Below are 17776 nucleotides of genomic sequence, written 5' to 3' on the forward strand. Positions count from 1 at the left end.
AAATAGATGACCCTGGGCCACTTGCTGCTTTACTGGTGCCACCCCCACCAATGTCCATCCACATACAATCCCTGGATCCTGTGGATATTAATCTGTGTGGCAAAAGAGGTGATGAGGGTCTTGCCGGCATGTGTTTATCTTGGGTTATATGAGTGTGCCCTACCTTCAATCACACGCCTCCGTGTAAGTCAGACACACTGAAGAGGAGGCAAAGACTGGAGTGACACAGCCACAAGCCAAGGACATCTGGAGCCATTGGAAGCCGAAGGGCACAGGAAGGATTCTTCTCTAGTGTCCACAGGGAGCAGGACCCCATGACGCCTTGCGCTTGGCCTTAACCCCCTCCAGAGCTGCGAGAGCTCACTTGTGTTGTGTAAAGCCCCAGGTTTGTAACACTTGGGGTACAGCAGCCGAAGGAAATGGACGTCTCTTTATTCCTTGCTCCCTGCAGCTTCACTGTTGACAGGTCCAGAGCTGATTAGGGGACCTTTCCCCAGGGAGTTCGTGCCACCCCAGCTCAGAGGCAAAGTTTGATTAGTTTAAGATGACCATGGAGGGGCCTGCTCTGTGGCTCAGCAGGTTAAGCCGCTATCTTCAGTGCTGGCATCTCATATGGGCTCTGGTTTGAGTCCTGGCTGCTCCACTTCTGATCCACGTCTCCACTAATGTGTCCAGAAAAGCAGGGGAAGATGGCCAAGTGCTTAGGCACCCACACCCACATGGGAGACCTGGAAGAAGCTCTTGGCTTCTGGCTTTGGCCTGGCCCAGCCTGCCTGTTGCAGCCATTTGGGGAGTGAACCAGCAGATGGAAAATCTCCCTCTCTCCCCTAACTCTGCCTCTCAAATAAATAAATAAATAAATAAATATTTTTTAAAGAAGATGACCTAGGAGACTTTATTTTCTTTCTCAGCCAGCAGCAAAGGGGAGGAGAGCTCAGGCAGTGCTCCTGCTACCAAGGCCTGGGAGAGTTCAGGTGACCCAGTGGCCTCTCGGGAAGGTTTCATCAATCACGTTGCTAAGTGACTAAAGATGGAGAACCAAGGGGGTCCAGGTCAGTCAGGTGGGTTTGCAAGCAGGGTCCCAGAGCCACACTGGCCAGGTGCAGGTGGATTCTGGGTAAGAGACCATGCAGGGTGGGGTCCAGGGAAGCTGGAGTGGGAGGCTATTTAAGCCACAGGAGATATGGAGGCAGAGCTGGGATGATGTCTCAGTGCAAGGCAGGGCCTGGCCTGATTGGCTGTAACCAGGTGGGAGCAGTGAAGGATGCTGCTCAAATCAGACACAAGCATGGAAATACCAGGCCTTGCAGCCCTGCAGTGAATCAGTAATAAGGACCCTCCCAACAAAGAAAAGCCCATGACTGGATGGATGGCTTCACTACTGAATTCTACCAGATACTTAATGAAGAACTAATTCAAAATCTTCTCTTTAAAAAATAGTTAACTGAAAATAGATGTTTGTAAAAAATAAGAATGGGAATAGGAGAGGGAGGAGGAACAAAGGTGGGAGTGCGACTATCATGGAAAAATCACTATGTTCCTAAATTTGTATGAAATGCATGGTTTGTGTACCTCAAACAAATTTTTTTTTTTAAAAAACGACAATATCATTTTCATAAAAATGACAATATCAATTTCATAAAAATGAAAAAAGAGGATACTGAGCAGTGAGGTATGTACTCCTGATTTTAGAACTGATTTCAGAGAAAAGATGGGACTAAGCCCATGGACAGAGAAGCCAGAGTTGATGATGATGAAGGAAGCTTTTTAGGAAAATGAAATTTTGACATAATCAAGTTAAATCATAAGAAAACAGAGGCATCTAAATAATTATGCTCTGCATTTTCCTATGGTTACTCAGAATCCTGAAGGGATATTTTCCCTTTTGAAAATTCAGTTTTATTCTAATGTAAAAGGAGCTTGATAAGCTCAGATCTTCAAGGGATATGGCTTATCATAAAATGGGAGGTACACAGCAGTCTTACACTATGGAACAGTCTGGGGGAGGGAGGCCACACCTAAGCCAGTCCTGTGGAGAGCAGGGCTGCTTCTCTGAGTGCAGGATAAGCAAGCAGAACCTCTCAGGTTGTCAAGTGCTAAAGTTTCAGTGAAGGAAAAGACTACTGACATTGGACATCTACTGGGAAGGCCAGCAAGAAATGGTCAGGAGACAGAGCCACACACAGTAAGAGCTCACCCACCTAGTGTGTCACATCAGGGAGCCAAGGATTCTGCTGTTAGCTCCTGTACTTCCTAGATGTGTGACATTTTTATAAATAAAATAGGAAACATTTAAAAGTAGTTAAACCAAGAAAAAAAGACCCACCAACTTACAAGCATGGAGACTAACTTAAAAGGGGAGATGACCGTCTGGGGGCCCTGAACACCCTACACTTTCAAGAACACACTCAGTTCTGAGTTCTGAGTGAGAAGGAAGGGATACCCGGCAGGGGACATTTCACCCCAAGGCCACCACAGAGAGAGGTACTCCTACACCTCCCCTAGTACACTAACACCTTACAGACATGAGGTCAGGTTCTCATAGGTGAAAGACCCCTAACTACTTCAAATAAAACAGTGCTCACATTAAGGAAAAAAAGGCTCTGTGCACACTCTAATGGCTCTTGTTGGTCTCCAGGCCTCTTCCAGCAGTATGAGGGGAAGGGAACCCTATGTGGGTGCCTTCTATGGTCCAGGTACTTACACCTTTCACCTCAAGTCACCTGAGCAAATCCCAGAACAGTAGGGTTGACAGGGTTAAGGCATCTGCACAGGAACACACACACATGCTAGAAAGGTGAGAGGAGAACCCAGGTCCACCGACTTTGGAGCACGCAGCTTTTCCACTACTCAGCATGCTCTCAATCCACTGTGTGTGTGTGTGTGTGTGGGCGGGGGGAGGACAGGAGATAGACTCCCCCAGTCATACAGTGTATACAACCTTCCAGTGATAACTGAACAATGTTTTATCATCCAGTTCACACAGTTTATTTCTCCTCAAGTCAGTTTTCCCAGTATGTGGAGGGAAGCTGCTTCAGACATATTTTCATTAGTTTTAATTTTTATTGTGCAGGCTTTATATAGTTATCCAGTATTTTAAAAAGCACAAAATATTGAAATCTGTTTTTATTAACATAGTGTGAAATTTTCAGTAAGAAATTCTCATCACAAAGGTGTTGAAGTACAGCAGAACTACTGTCCCTGACCGACAATCAGTGGGACAACTAGAACATGCCCTGTGGCGTGCTGTTCTGCCTGTCTGACTCGCTTCTGTGAGCCACACCCTTCCCTGTCTGTTCTGAACGGACCCTGGAAGTCCTGTGAGACCACTTGCACCATTCACCATGCCTCCAGAAACTGCAGGCTTGCAGGGTTTCTTTTAATTCTCTTGAAATCGATTATCCTCAATGACAATAGTTCTTCCAGGATAAGATCCAACTTCTACAAATATATATCGAAAATCACACTCGCCAGTCTTTGGGTTCTGAAAAAAACAAAAACAAAAACAAAAAACACCAAGTATTTCCAGGTGCTGCTTTCTTTTCTGGGCTCAGAACCATCTCCCCCGTCCTCCAACCCCTGGTTTGCACCTCTTTCACTTCCACGTGCACTGTTCCTTGCTTCCCTGGCTCGGAGCCCTCGATGTAGAATTTCACACGCATGTATTTCAGCCCATCTTTTACATATTCAATAAAACTGCCAAGAAAAGTAAGTACAGAAGTCTAATTTCCTTTCATTTAAAAATTAGCCCTAAGCTTCCTGAATTCAGCAGACTGGGGTACCTGACATGCTGCCTTCGGCCACGTCTCGTCATCTCACCATAGCCTTTGACAGGCTCACCAAAGACACCGATCACCTGCCAAACAAAGACAATACTTTATTTAGTGTCCTAGGAAAGTATGATCTGACAAACTTAGTGATTTATTTGGGTAAAAAAAAAAATCAGTGAAGCAGGATCCTTTAAAAAGTGACCACTCCAATGATGAGAATCCTGAGAAAGTAAGTCACTGTGTAACAACAATCTAGTGACAACTGCTTCATGCAGAGTGCCACAGGCAGTGATACAGTGTTACTTTAGTTCTAAAACAATGTAGGCTGGAGTGAAGCTGTTCTTATTTCCCGGGACAAAAAATGAACACATGTATTTCTCTACCAAAATCTTATGGTTTAAATATAAAGTACAGGCTGATGCCATGGCTCAACAGGCTAATCCTCCGCCTGCGGCACCAGCACACCAGGTTCTAGTCCTGGTCGGGGCGCCGGATTCTGTCCCGGTTGCTCCTCTTCCAGTCCAGCTCTCTGCTGTGACCCGGGAGTGCAGTGGAGGATGGCCCAAGTGCTTGGGCCCTGCACCCCATGGGAGACCAGGAGAAGTACCTGGCTCCTGGCTTCAGATCAGCATGATGCGCCGGCCGCGGCAGCCATTGAGGGGTGAACCAACGGCAAAGGAAGACCTTTCTCTCTGTCTCTCTCTCTCACTGTCCACTCTGCCTGTCAATATATATATATATATATATATATATATATATATATATATATAAAGTACACTAACATTTTAAAGCAGAATTAATTAATGGGGTCTAATACTAAAAACTATGAGATCAAAAGGACTTTTTTTCCCTATTATATTTGTTTGAAAGAACTACACAGAGGGAGGGAGAGACGAGAGATAAATCTTCCATCTGCTAGCTCACTCTCCAGATAGTCCCAATGGCCAGGGCTGGTCCAGGCCGAAGCCAGGAGCCAGGAGCTTCCTCCGGGTCTCCCACATGGTTAGCAGGGGACCAAGCACCTGGCCCAACGTTTGCTGCTTTTCTTAGGCCATCAGCAGGGAGCTGGACTGGAACTGGAGCAGCTAAGACTCAAGCTGGTGCAGAGCCTATGTGGATGCTGGTATTGCAGGTAGAGACTTTACCTGCTAGGCCAAGCACCACCCCTAAATGACTTGTGAAGTCACTACACACAGGGAGGAAAAGAAAAACCCTCAGTAGAAACAACATATTTGAAATAATTCAGATTTACAGGTGTGAGCCAATTTTTCATACTGGGAAAATTCACACACAGTGGAAACATAAATTTTTGTTAAGTTAAAATGCAAATACTTTGGTACTCTCTCTTTTAAAAAAAAACAAATTTGATGTCACACAAAAAACTTGGCTGTTGACTTTGTAACATTTTTCTTATTTCATCTGTGTCTTCAGTGTCAGATTTTCCAGGCATACAAAGAAACAATATGTAAGATGACAGATAAATTTAATTCTATACAGCTGAGACAACTGTAACAACTGTCATAATAATTTACCTGGGCAGACTAAACACATCAGCATCTGAATGTTAGAACTTTCTGTTGTTTTAGGCAGGCAAGGTGCCCTTCAAAAATTTGAAAAAATTGAATTTTTGTTTTTTACTTTTTAAAAAAAATTTATTTGACAGGTAAAGTCATAGACAGTGAGAGAGAGAGAGACAGAGAGAAAGGTCTTCCTTCCGTTGGTTCACTCTCCAAATGGCTACCACAGCCAGCGCTGCACCGATCCCAAGCCAGGAGCCAGGTGCCAGGTGCCTCCTCCTGGTCTCCCATGTGGGTGCAGGGGCCCAAGCACTTGGGCCATCCTCCACTGCCTTCCCGGGCCACAGCAGAGAGCTGGACTGGAAGAGGAGCCACTGGGACTAAAACCGGCACCCATATGGGATGCCGACACCGCAGGCGGAGGATTTAACCTAGTGAGCCACGGCGCCGGCCCGGCAAAATTGAATTGTAAAGTTTATTATCCATAGAGTTCTTTGTGGAAGCACAATTAGTTATGATTTTATTTTTTTAAATATTTATTTATTTGAAAGTCAGAGTTACACAGAGAGAGGAGAGGCAGAGAGAGAGAGAGAGTGAGAGATCTTTCACCCGATGGTTCACTCCCCAGTTGGCCGCAACAACTGGAGCTGCGCTGATCCGAAGCCAGGAGCCAGGAGCTTCTTCCTGGTCTCCCATGCAGGTGCAGGGGGCCAAGGACTTGGGCCATCCTCCACTGCTTCCTCAGGCCATATCAGAGAGCTGGATCAGAAGAGGAGTAGCTGGGTCTTGAACCAGCGCCCATATGGGATGCCAGCACTTCAGACCAGGGAATTAACCCACTGTGCCACAGCGCCGACCCTGCCCACAAGTTATGATTTCAATAATATCTCACTCTCTGTGTTTATTCTGTGGAGTTCTGTTTAAAATGCTGAAAAACCTATGAAAGGCTATTGGTGCATGACACAGCCACTCTCCATCTTTAATTGGGTCGCCGCCCACATCTGCTTTGTAGTCTGGAGAGAGTGTTTCTTGTTAGACAGAATTTGGGTTCTCAGTAACTACGCGGACCTCTTCCTTACTTCCTGCAGATTTTCAACTCTCCTGGGGACACTTTTCCTACCCTGCCTCTGTCTCCACGGTTCCCAGGCTATGCAGAGTCTAGTTAAAGAAAAGAGAGATGCCAAGACCACCAGAGAAACCGACAGAGGGGGCATCCAGAGCCAGTGCCTGGGAAAACCAGGGCAGGCGTCCGTGCGGACAGCGGTCTGTGCACCTGCCTCTCGCCCTGGGCTGGGGACGGCAGTCTACTTCTCAGACAGCACTCCTTGGTCTGTGTGAGGAACAGCCCTGGCATTTATGATGCAAGACTTCCAATGCTGCAGCTCCCCACCTAGGGAAGAAACCTGGCAGGACTCAGGCCACACTGGCTGGCCGCCGGTCACGGGAAAGCCATCCCATGAAGCCTTCCTTCTGGACAGGGTCCTTTAAATAACCAGCAGCTTTTCCACATACCCATTCCTCCCAGGAATGGCTGAGGCAGGCTGTGCTTAAGAATGGGACTTGTGGGGCCGGCGCTGTGGAGTAGCGGGTAAAGCCGTCGCCTGCAGTGCTGGCATCCCATATGGGTGCTGGTTCAAGTCCCGGCTGCCCCACTTCCGATCCAGCTCTCTGCTTGGCCTGGGAAAGCAGAAGATGATCCAAGTCCTTGGGCCCTTGCACCCACGTGGGAGACCTGGAAGAAGCTCCTGGCTTCAGATCAGTGCAGCTTTGGCCGTTGCGGCTGACTGGGGAGTGAACCAGTGGATGGAAGACCCCCCGCCCGCCTGTCCTTCTCTCTCTGTGTAACTCTGACTTTCAAATAAATACATAAATCTTTTTTTTAAAAAAAGAACCGGATTTGTATCCAGGTTCTGGCTCTCCCACGCACCAGATGGGTGATGGTGGTTTAGTCACTCAATTTCCCTTCTGCAAAGTGGAGACAACGTTGGTACCTACTGCAGGTGGATTTCACGAGACAGTCAAGACGCCGCACTGGGACACGAAGCATAATGCTGGCACTTACTGCACTTGTGCTGTCAATTACTATTACGATCATGAAGCCACGAGTCAAGTTTTCTTTCTTTTTTTAAATAAAAAGACTAAAAACTCATCATGTGAGATACTGTGGTGTATCCTAAGCATTGAATATTGATGACCACCCACTGAAACTTTCCACACATTTAGAATGAAAACATCCATACCCTGAATGCTCAAAATCAAACTGTTTTAAGTACAGAACAAAAGCACAATCCAACTACCACGTACTATACAGAAACCTCACAAGTTTCAGAACTGGTGCCGGAGTTCAGCCTGCTTCCACTGTGTCACACCTTTCCCCCATCACTGGAATCTGTGTGATCCAGTTTTGAGAACTAACCTCAGGGTGTGATCTGCATTTTTCTAATGCTTTCCCATATATCTTATGAGGACTGGATGCAGAAAAAAGTTCTTTGAAAATCGTGTAAAACAAGCCACCTGTAAATCACAGAAAAAGGTGAAGCAAAGCAGGGCCAGATGAAATGGTGAGTCACACAGATACTCAGGGGAGTTATACTTGCTGTTTTTTCAACCTGTGATGCCGATTCCAATAAGCACCACTAGCAAGTAGGAAAAGTCTCTTCCAGCTTCTTTCACTGTAAAGAGAAAAGGTCGATGAGTTACACATGTGCCAGCCGTCACCCACCTGCTTGCCACCTGGGTGTGTCCAGAAGCCAAGACACAGGCTCAGGACCGAAGTGAGTGCGTTGGGTGTGCTCTGCAGCAGCTGCCCTTCAATCTTTCCGTGTACCTGAAACTTGGAGGGTGCTCCGAGCAGGCCCAGCATCTGTTTTATTTTGTTTAACACAGTGTTACAATTCTAATAGCCTCTTACTTTCTAAAATCCCCCTCCGGTCCCTTGGAGTGAAAACAACCCTGGACACAGGTCTGCCACCCAGATACAGTGACAGCTTTGCCAACCACAGGGTCAAGGAGACCAAAATCAGTGTCAACTCTCAACGGACAGTAGCTTTCCCAAATGCCACCTCTTCCCCAACCGAACTCCACCAGACTGGTGCATAAAATGAAAACACAGAATGTGAATTTGGTTGGCCAGAAATATGTGATTCAAGTAACTCAGAACATGAAGAACCTGCACAGATCGCACAGGTGCTCCTCAACTTACAATGGGGTTACGTCCTGATTAAAACACCATGAACTGCAGAGTGTACTGTACACTGGAGGGGCACAAAACACAGCTTAGCAACACAGCACACTGCAGGGCGTTGGCTGTTTCCCTCCCCGTCGTGAACCCAGAGCTGCCTGGCAGCTGTGCTCACTCCCTCGCCCAGGGCTGAGAGATCCTCTCACGGTCTGGGAGAAGATCCAAGTCCACAATTTAAAGTATGGTTTCTGCTGAATGTGTATGGCTTTTGCACCATCCTAACGTGGAAAAATGGTGAACTGAACCACTCTAAATCAGGGAATGTCTGTATTTTTTTTCCCACAAACTAATGTGTGCATATGGGTCAAGCAGAGAAGAACTGGTAACTAAAGAAATTCCATCAGTGCATTGTTAAGGGACACAGTGTGTATACTGACAGCTGTCAGTATATATCTTCATATATTCACAAAGAGCTTCAACATTATTATTACAACTACAGCTTTTTATTGATGCTGAAGAAGTGAAACACTTCCTAATATTGTACTTATAATTTATTCACCACGCTAGGAATCTAGACTTCTTAAATACAAATCTCTTACAATTTTTTTTCCAGAAAACCAGCAAAATTTTAACACTGTTATTTTTGCCCCCCATTTTTCACTTTTGTACAACAAGCTCCTAATGCTTTCATAACATAAACAAGTAGTCCAGGTTTTCAGTACAGGTACTTAATTTAAGAGATGCAATTCAAAATAAAGATAGTATCTGTTAAAAAAAAAAAAAAAAAAAAAACCTGTGTAATTGAGGGGACTGATCTAGAGAGTACCTACCACCACAGACCCAATCTCCTTAGCAAGGTTCAGGAGTTGGGAAGGGCTACATGTGACAGCGTCTCACTCCATTCTCTATTAATGTCACAAAATACTCTTCCACATATACTAACAAGCCCTGTGGGGAGCAATCCGGACTAGACTAAGTTACTTTGTGGGGAGCAATCCGGACTAGACTAAGTTACTCGAATTAGGACTTATTCTATGCATCTGCTCTCCCACAATGTGGCGTTGGGAGAGAAGTAAACAGCTTCTACACAGGTGCCTCCAGTTCAGCCAATAAACTGTAGGACTTGCTCCTGATTGGAGGAGAGCAGCGTACTCGGCGTGTGGGCAGCCGAGTTAGGATTGGCGGAGGAGGACTATAAAGGAGGAGAGAGACGGCATGCACTGGGAACATCTATGGGGAACATCTAAGGGAACCCGTGCAGCCCCCGAGAAAGCCGGCCGGCGGTGTGCCGCTCCCCTGCAGAAGTGGGCAATGTGGCCAGGGGGAACTGCCCTTCCACGGAGGTGGAAGGGATAGTAGCCAACCCGGGAAGAACCAGCAGCAAACCCGGGGAGGGCCGAGCAGACGAAAGAACAGCGCAGGGTCCTGTGTCGTTCCTCCACGAAGAGGGGGAGCGACATAATGGTGCCGTGACTCGGATATGAAGCCTAGGCAGGGCTTAGTGTCGTTCCTCCATGAAGAGGGGGAGCGACATAATGGTGCCGTGACTCGGATAGGAAACCTAGGACGGATAGGAAACTTAGGAGGGAAGAAACGGGAAGAACTGGGAAATTACCGGAGAGAGAGACTAGCAAACAGCCTAGGGAAAAGCCGGACGAAAAGGGTGCCGGAAGAAGCTATTGAAAGCCTAGGCATAGACTCAGATACGGACTACGGGGGGAAGCTGGGAGAAATCTCTAAGGTCGAAAGCGAAAGTGAAAGCTAGAACAAACAGACTCGGACGCGGACTGTGGGGAGAGGCCAGGAGAAATGAGGGAGGAATATCGTTGGAGGAAAGTTTGGGGAAACATACCGGGTAGAGAAAAATGTTAGGGAAATTGAAGCCGTGGGGGGCAGGCCAAGGCGGACACGAAAGCCACTTTGGGATTCTCAAGTTAGCCCGGGAATGGGGGGCGAAAAGTTGAAACCAGAAGCTGAAACGTGAGCCTGGTTGGGATCCGTCTGATTAGCCCGGGGAGCAAAGGACGGGAAGCCAAACCGTGGGGCGGAGACGTACGCTGGGTTGAATTCGCCAGGCTAGCCCGGGGAACTTAGATTGAATGCTAGTGGCGGACACGTAAGCTACGCTGTGTTACTCGCGGAAGCCGCCGCGTGCAGAGAGCACGGGGCGTGAATAGATAGGGAACGGGGCTGGCGCGAGGCTGTGGTTCAGACGCGAAAGGGTTAAGCGTGGAGACCGCGGAGCGCGCGAAGCCGAGCCGCGCAAAGCCGGGAAGCTGCGCAGATGAGAGAGGCGCGCGGGCTGAAGCGGCGCAGAGCCGGGAACCCGCCGGCGGGGCGAGGTGCCGGAAAGCCGCAGGGATAAGAGAAACAGAAGTTTAGAAGTAAAGTGAGAGAAATAGGAATGTTGGCAGACAGAAGTAAAATGGGAGAAATAGGAATGCCCGGAGATAGAGAAATAGAGAAAAATAAGGCCTCCCCTCAACATGGCAATGAGAAAGCTTGGATTCGGCCTGCCTGATTAAGTGAGGCGATGAGCACCTGGGCGGCTAGCAGCTTATGCGCCGCAGGTCACCGAAGACAGGCACGAATTAACATCAGTAAGGCTTCCCCACAATACAACCATTAGGAGGCTTGGATTCGGTCTGCCTAATTAAGGCGGTAAGCGCCAGCAAGCAGCTCGACCAGAGTATGAGCTGCAGGTCACCGAAGATAGGCACAAACCAACACTAATAAGTCTCCCCCACAATACGGCAATGAGAAGGCTTGGATTCGGTTTGCCTGATAGGTTTTGTAAACACCTGCAGGCAGTTCTAGCAGAGCAGAGCATGCGCTGCAGGGCACCGAACACAGGCACGCATCAGCACCTAAAAACCTCCTCACAACATGGCGAAGAGAGGACCCGGATTCGGTTTGCCTGATAGGACTTGTAAGAGCCTGTGGCAACTCTAGCAAGTAGAGCAGAGTGTGTGCCGCGGGACACCGAAGACAGGCGCGTATCAACGCTAAAAAATAAAAAGAAAGGGGGATCTGTGGGGAGCAATCCGGACTAGACTAAGTTACTTTGTGGGGAGCAATCCGGACTAGACTAAGTTACTCGAATTAGGACTTATTCTATGCATCTGCTCTCCCACAATGTGGCGTTGGGAGAGAAGTAAACAGCTTCTACACAGGTGCCTCCAGTTCAGCCAATAAACTGTAGGACTTGCTCCTGATTGGAGGAGAGCAGCGTACTCGGCGTGTGGGCAGCCGAGTTAGGATTGGCGGAGGAGGACTATAAAGGAGGAGAGAGACGGCATGCACCGGGAACATCTATGGGGAACATCTAAGGGAACCCGTGCAGCCCCCGAGAAAGCCGGCCGGCGGTGTGCCGCTCCCCTGCAGAAGTGGGGAATGTGGCCAGGGGGAACTGCCCTTCCACGGAGGTGGAAGGGATAGTAGCCAACCCGGGAAGAACCAGCAGCAAACCCGGGGAGGGCCGAGCAGACGAAAGAACAGCGCAGGGTCCTGTGTCGTTCCTCCACGAAGAGGGGGAGCGACAAGCCCCAGTTGAGAGCACAATCATGTGACTAAGCAGCGTATTTGTGCCTATTACCCAACAGGCCACTGGCCCCAACACCCTGGACTGTTGATCCTCTCCCAACATTCAGCTTGCCTTGCTATTTAATCATTTCTCTCTAGGCAGCTCCTGCACACCTACTCTGTTAAAGCCCTGTGCTGAGTGTTACTCATGTTCTACACATTAAAATTCACATCTGAGGCCAACATTGTGGTGCAGTGGGATAAGCCACTGCCTGTGACACTGGCATCCCATACGGGCACCAGTTGAGTCCTGGCTGCTCCATTTCCTATCCAGCTCCTTGCTAATGTGCCTGCTAAAGCTGTGAAACATGGTCCAAGTACGTGGGTCCCTGGTGCCTACACAGTAGGACTGGATGGAGTCCCAGGCTCCTGGAAATAACAGAATGGCCCTGGACAGAACAACACTGGAGGGAAGGCTCAGCACGCTCAGAGGACGGGCATGCTGGAGTGGACGTGAGTACCAGAGGCCAGAGAACACTGTTTACCAAAGCCGTAAAGAGCCACACAGTCACATCACTCAAGAGTAGGGTCCCCCGACAGTGCTAGGGACAAAGGGAGCGTGTAACGGATCAGTGCACCTACCGCACTGAACGGCCAGGCTACAGCGGCAGTGCCAGACCTACAGAGAGCGGCTGAGATGAACAGTCCATGGGAACATGGTGCTGCCACGTGAAGACTGACGGCAGCTGACAAGGACGATGCTCAGTTGTATAATCATTAGAAATTATTTATGGGTGATTCGGTGGCTGCAGGCAGTCGTTCGATCACTGCCCCAGTTTCTAGACCAGAGTCACTGAGACCTGGAGCCCACTTGCCACGGCCACCTCCCTCTGAGGCACTTGGACAAGTGCATACGATGACTCACCGGTCCTCCACTAAAGGACCTGCAGTCACAATGGCACCCAAGGACCCAGGCCGCAGGGCTCCCCTCTTAGGAGTGTAGGGGGCCACGGCACAGCATCTGGCTTGTAAAGTGTTCACAGCTGAGCTCAGGGACTTGCCCAGTAGTCAGTTCCCTGATTTCCGAATGTGTGACTGGAATGGAGTATTCAGTAACTCGAGTTTCTCTGGAGGCGGGTGAAGAGCTATCACAGTGGGAAAGTCTAACAGAAGCCTCTGAAACTACCACCTCCAACCCAACCAAGACAGCAAATCAAAATGCATCGCTTCTCCGGGGCATGCCAGAGACACTGCGACTCTCGGAGGGCTGTAGTACCCACCGTATTCTCACGTCAATCACCAGTCTTCCACTGACAGAAACCCCAGGAAGAGGCCAGAGAATGACTGTACTTCAGTGGGAACTCAACCCAGCAGTAGCTGCAACCCAGGTGCAAAACCAGATGCTGCGACTTCCCGGGAGCACAGTAACACGGCCTCACGCGCTGGGATCGAGCCGGAGAGCACTGAGAAGGAGCAGACACCAGCGTGTATCTGTGGTCTTGCTTAGGACTGCGAGTTCTCCCATCTCATCATATACAGTCCTGAGGGACTGGAGCCTTCTGAACCTGGGCCGCCACAATCGGCACTGGCCACCCATGGCTGTGAGTAGTTTTAGATGCATTTAAATAAATAAGATAAACTCAGTTCGCTGGAAAATTCAAGTGCCCAGCAGCTGCGTGTGCCTACCAGGCTGGACAACGCAGACAGAACATTCCCATCACTGTAGAGCACGCATCTGGACAACGCTGCTCTGGACAGCTGGCAGAGTATGGACGCCATCGTCTTAGAGTCCAGAAGTAGTAAGGGGCAGTGCACTGGAAGGCTGGGTAAGACGAGGGCCCCAAGAGGGAAAGGCGTGCCTGTGGAGATGCAGCGGCCCCCTCGCCGACCACATCACCCAGCCTTGTAGAGGGCCCTGGTCTGAGATGTGCTAGGGTGTTCCACCCCAAGTAAAGGGGAAATCGCATCCTACCCTTCCCACCACAACACCTGTTAGGCCTCCTTGGATTCTGGAGCCAGCGTCTTCCACATCCGGGAATACTGCTCCCACCGACTGAGTGACGGGAAGTCTGTCACCTCTGAACGGGGTCCATGTCGGGAAAGGACTCCGAAGAGCCCAGCCTGTCATAAAACAGGTGACCGACACACGGGCCGTCTGCCACTCCCACTCCTGTCCGCGTGCAGCTGCGCCTTTCATGCCGAATCGCCATCACGAATGAAAATCAGATTGGTTCTGACCCATTAGTAGAGTACAAGACATCTGGCAGGACCTGAGACTTGGAAACAATTTACTAGGAAATGTATCTGTATCGAAAGGACATACACCTTATCTCTGCATGGTATAGGCAGGGGTCTACACTGCTTTCTTTGCTTCTCTCCCCTCAATTACTTTTGAAACGAAGAAACGAAAACTTAAAATACCTGTGAAACTATTCTGGTTTTCCCTTACAAGTCACATTTCCTCCTGTTTTGTACGTCTCATGACTGCATGTAACATCGCAGGCCAGGGGTGTTGCGGACACCTTTAATTCTGTGGTCTACGGGGGCTAACTCAGGGCCTCGGCACAGCAGCAGTTACTCAACACAAGTGCACGTGGGTCGACCTGCATAGAGTTCTCCCTACTATGAACGGATCAGCTTTCTCTTCTGCTTAGCCAACTACTCTGTTACATGGACCAGGGCTCACTCAAGCCGAGAGAAGCTTCCTAGACACCGTGCGGACGTGACATGTCACATGACGTGACATGCAACGTGACATTCATGACCAGCACCGCGTCCGTGCAGGCCGCCGTGGGCGTCCACCCCAGCTGTCACTGCTGGTTCAACCCGCCAGCCACGTCTGCATCGTCGGCAGCGGCCGCGCTCCCATCACCGCGGGTTCTGTTACCTTTCTGTGAGGCTGAGACGGCCGGGTCCCTTCCCTGAGCTCCGTGCACGGACACCTGCTTGCTGCTGTCCTCCTCGGCCTTCCGGGGGCTCGGGCACCCGGTCCAAAGGGCCTTCTGGCCGGCGCCGAGGCCAGGTTCGGGCCGCGGGGTTCTCCGCGGCTCTTGCCGCCCCCATGTCAAACGGGGCCCGGGCTTCAGGCACGATCTGTGAAGCACCACGTGTGGCGAAAACCAGCGCTTGCCCGAACACCTGTGCAGCTTCTCCGCACACCGCGCAGCCCGGAGCAAGTTACCGATCATGCTCGCCGCAAGCTGTCCCGTCGGGGGCCGATGCCAAGTGCAACCAGCAGAGCCTCACAGTCCGCCACGCAGCCAGCCGGACACGTGCCTAGGCCCGCGTCACGCACAGTGCTGGGAGGCGTCTCCTACGACGGAACATCGCCCCAGAAAAGTTTATGCTCGCTTTCCCTTCTCCTAAAACCTGACCCCCTTCTACGCTGCCATTCACACCGCACCGCGGCGCCTTCGCAAGGTAACCCGGGAAGCTCGAGAGCATCCTGGGAACTGCAGTGCCGAGCCCTGCTCCTAACGCAGCCGCAGGGCGCGGAAGGCGAGAAAAGGACTACAACTCCCACAATGCAAGGCGCTCGGGCGCGTCGGCCTTCTCAAGGCTCCCAGACGCTCTGCGCGGGACGCATGCGCCGCTCGTCCTTCAAGTACAGGAGGGCGGGGCCGCGCTAGTGAGGAATTCCTGCTTCGGTCTCTGCACGGTCCAACCCGAAGTTTAAAAAGAGGAACCTACAACTCGCGTTTTCCTGACTCTTCTAGACAGGACTGAACACTGGGACATCCGTCCGACTGTGGCGTTGCGGGCCCGTACAGGCCGAGGCTGTAGTTCCCGCATCTCCAGAATTCAGTTTTTTCTTAAGAGTTTGCCACACAGTACACAGCAAGTGGAGCTCACGGAGCATGCTCCTGAGGGGCGTCCTCGGCGTCGGAACGTCGGGGGCGTGGGAAAGAGCGGGACGCGGAAGCGCCCAGAACGCCGCACCGGAAGCGGTGGCGCCCCAAGGGGGCGTGTCCGGGGACTGCGCACGCGCCGCCTCTCTACGCTCTGCGCACGCGCCCGGGGCGGGACTCCGGGTCTCCATGGCGACCGGACGCGGTCGGCTCCTGCAGCAGCACTGGCTTGGCCTCCAGGCTCTGTACTGGCCCCTGCGCGGCCGGGGGTCGGCTTGCGAGAACCCTGGGGAGGCCGCGCGGTGCCCAGGGGCTTCGGGGCTTAGGTGACGGTCGGGGGGAACCGCGGGTGGGGGCTCCGCGGCTCGGGAAGCCTTCGAGTGTCCCTGGCCCCGCCCCGCGCTCTCCCACGCGTGTTTTTATTCCCCGGGCTGTTTCACGCGGGACAGCCGCTTTGTCCTGGACTTGCGGGCGCTCCAGGTTGTGGACAAGCAGTGCAGTGTCCGGGGTCAGGTCCTGGTGTCGTGCGTCCCGGGACGCGGTTGGCCCCCGCCCACATCTTGGGACCCCCGCCCCGAAGTCTCGTCTTTTCAGGGCCCTGGGGTTCCGAGGGCGCATCCCGCCTCGTGCACGGGGCAGCCCGTCCGGCCGACGGCAGGCTCGTCCTCTGGTCTGTGTTCCTGGGGTCTCTTGGGCCTGGACTCCCCGGGGTGGGGTAGGGGCCGGGGGCTGGATGCCGCGTCTGCCTCCGGCCTCTTCCCCGAGCTGTTCCCGTCCCCCGCCCCTGCCCAGGGCCGGCGGTGATGGTCTCCCCAGGCTCCCCTACTTGATAGATACAGGAGCGCGGCGCATTCTGCCTTCTGATAGCCAAACGTCGAAGTGTAGACAAGGATTGGTCCTGGCCGAGCTACTCAAGCCCCCACCCCAGTCTCCAGGGCCGGGTTCCGTGGCCTCCAGGCTCAGTGTCCCCAGGAACCGTGTTTGCAGGTCACAACCCTGTTCCTCATCGTTCTTGATGGAAGAGCTGTAACGCCAGGCGTGCCACCAGCCTGTGACAAGGCGGTAACAGTACTAGCAAAAGTTCTATTATGTAGAATTAGGTAGGAGAGAAAGATTGGAATTTAAATAGGGCACTTGAACTTTAAATCAGTTTGCCAGTGTTACTAAAACTGGTCTTTACATGGGGCTCTGGAGTGATGAGTCTCTTTTTCCTCAGTAAGCCGGTGCACTTCCTGGTGGGATAGTGGATTTAGGGAGCCCTGACAGAGGCCTGTCATGGAAGCCTGCATTTCGACCTGTGACTCAGGGCTGTGTACATTTCCTTCTGGCAAAGAAAAATCAGCTGCCCCAATTAGGATGCTCGACTGTGGTTTAAAAGGCGGTTATTTTTAATATCTCTGCAACATTACATGTTAATAAGGAGTCAGTGGTTCCTTTTTTACATAACGTGATATAAATATCACAAGCTAAGTATAGCAAAAAGCATATCAGCTTAAATTGAACTTGGTCTAATTTATTTTCGTTGTGAGATTAAAATAAGGCACAGAAGTTAACATTTTTAAACTACTGGACTTATTTAAAACTATTAGGTGAAGATTTGACCCTTAAAAAGGGGTTTTCAAGCTCAGTGTTATTTTAGTCTATCAGTGTGTGTTCTGTAGACACAAGTGTGCCAGAGGCTGGGCATGGGACTTCCTGATGTGCTGAGTGTGTGGCCCTCGGAAGTGTGTAGCTGGTTTACTTTATAGAGGCATTAAAGATAGGATTTCAGTAATGCTGAAAGTTATGTTGATAAGATTCATGATCTTATCATGGTGGCATGAGTAGGAGTGGAGGTCTTGGGGGCTGGCTGCCTCTGTCTTGGGTCTCTTAAGCAGGTCCTTTTAATTTGTCGAATTGGAGCCTTAGTCTTCGAACCTGTGAAATGAGGGACTCTGT

At 50.7% G+C, this 17776-nt stretch overlaps 2 protein-coding genes across 4 annotated transcripts in view; one reads left to right on the plus strand and one right to left on the minus strand.

Annotated features, from left to right (window-relative positions):
* Positions 1 to 3043: 3043 nt before the first annotated feature.
* Positions 3044 to 15394, minus strand: TIMM21 (translocase of inner mitochondrial membrane 21). The gene is made up of 6 exons (XM_002713650.5): positions 14878 to 15394; positions 7897 to 7959; positions 7704 to 7801; positions 3783 to 3856; positions 3591 to 3696; positions 3044 to 3484 (listed from the first exon to the last, which is right to left on the minus strand). Exons 1-6 carry the CDS (start codon positions 15176 to 15178, stop codon positions 3380 to 3382), a joined length of 747 nt encoding a protein of 248 aa, XP_002713696.2. The 5' UTR covers positions 15179 to 15394; the 3' UTR covers positions 3044 to 3379.
* Positions 15395 to 15847: 453 nt separating this feature from the next.
* The window catches only part of FBXO15 (F-box protein 15), a 106815-nt gene continuing 104886 nt past the window's right edge, over positions 15848 to 17776 (plus strand). For all 3 annotated transcript variants that reach the window (XR_007921407.2, XM_051851102.2, XM_051851101.2), the window contains exon 1: positions 15848 to 16164. Coding sequence is in view for 2 of the 3 variants with exons in the window: in XM_051851102.2 (XP_051707062.2) it covers positions 15848 to 16164 (317 nt within the window). In the remaining variant the exon portion in view is untranslated. The remainder of the gene's footprint in view (positions 16165 to 17776) is intronic.

This window comes from Oryctolagus cuniculus, chromosome 10 (genome assembly GCF_964237555.1).
Source record: "Oryctolagus cuniculus chromosome 10, mOryCun1.1, whole genome shotgun sequence".
Classification (NCBI taxonomy): domain Eukaryota; kingdom Metazoa; phylum Chordata; class Mammalia; order Lagomorpha; family Leporidae; genus Oryctolagus; species Oryctolagus cuniculus.

What these genes read in the sequence shown, in the direction of transcription:
- TIMM21 (XM_002713650.5), bottom strand. Translation starts at nt 15,178, where the DNA reads ATGATCGGTAACTTGCTCCGGGCTGCGCGGTGTGCGGAGAAGCTGCAC. An exon ending in TATTGGAATCGGCATCACAG is followed by an intron (nt 7,802 to 7,896) that starts GTTGAAAAAACA and finishes TGTGATTTACAG; the next exon opens with GTGGCTTGTTTTACACGATT. An exon ending in TGCACGTGGAAGTGAAAGAG is followed by an intron (nt 3,485 to 3,590) that starts GTGCAAACCAGG and finishes TGTTTTTTTCAG; the next exon opens with AACCCAAAGACTGGCGAGTG.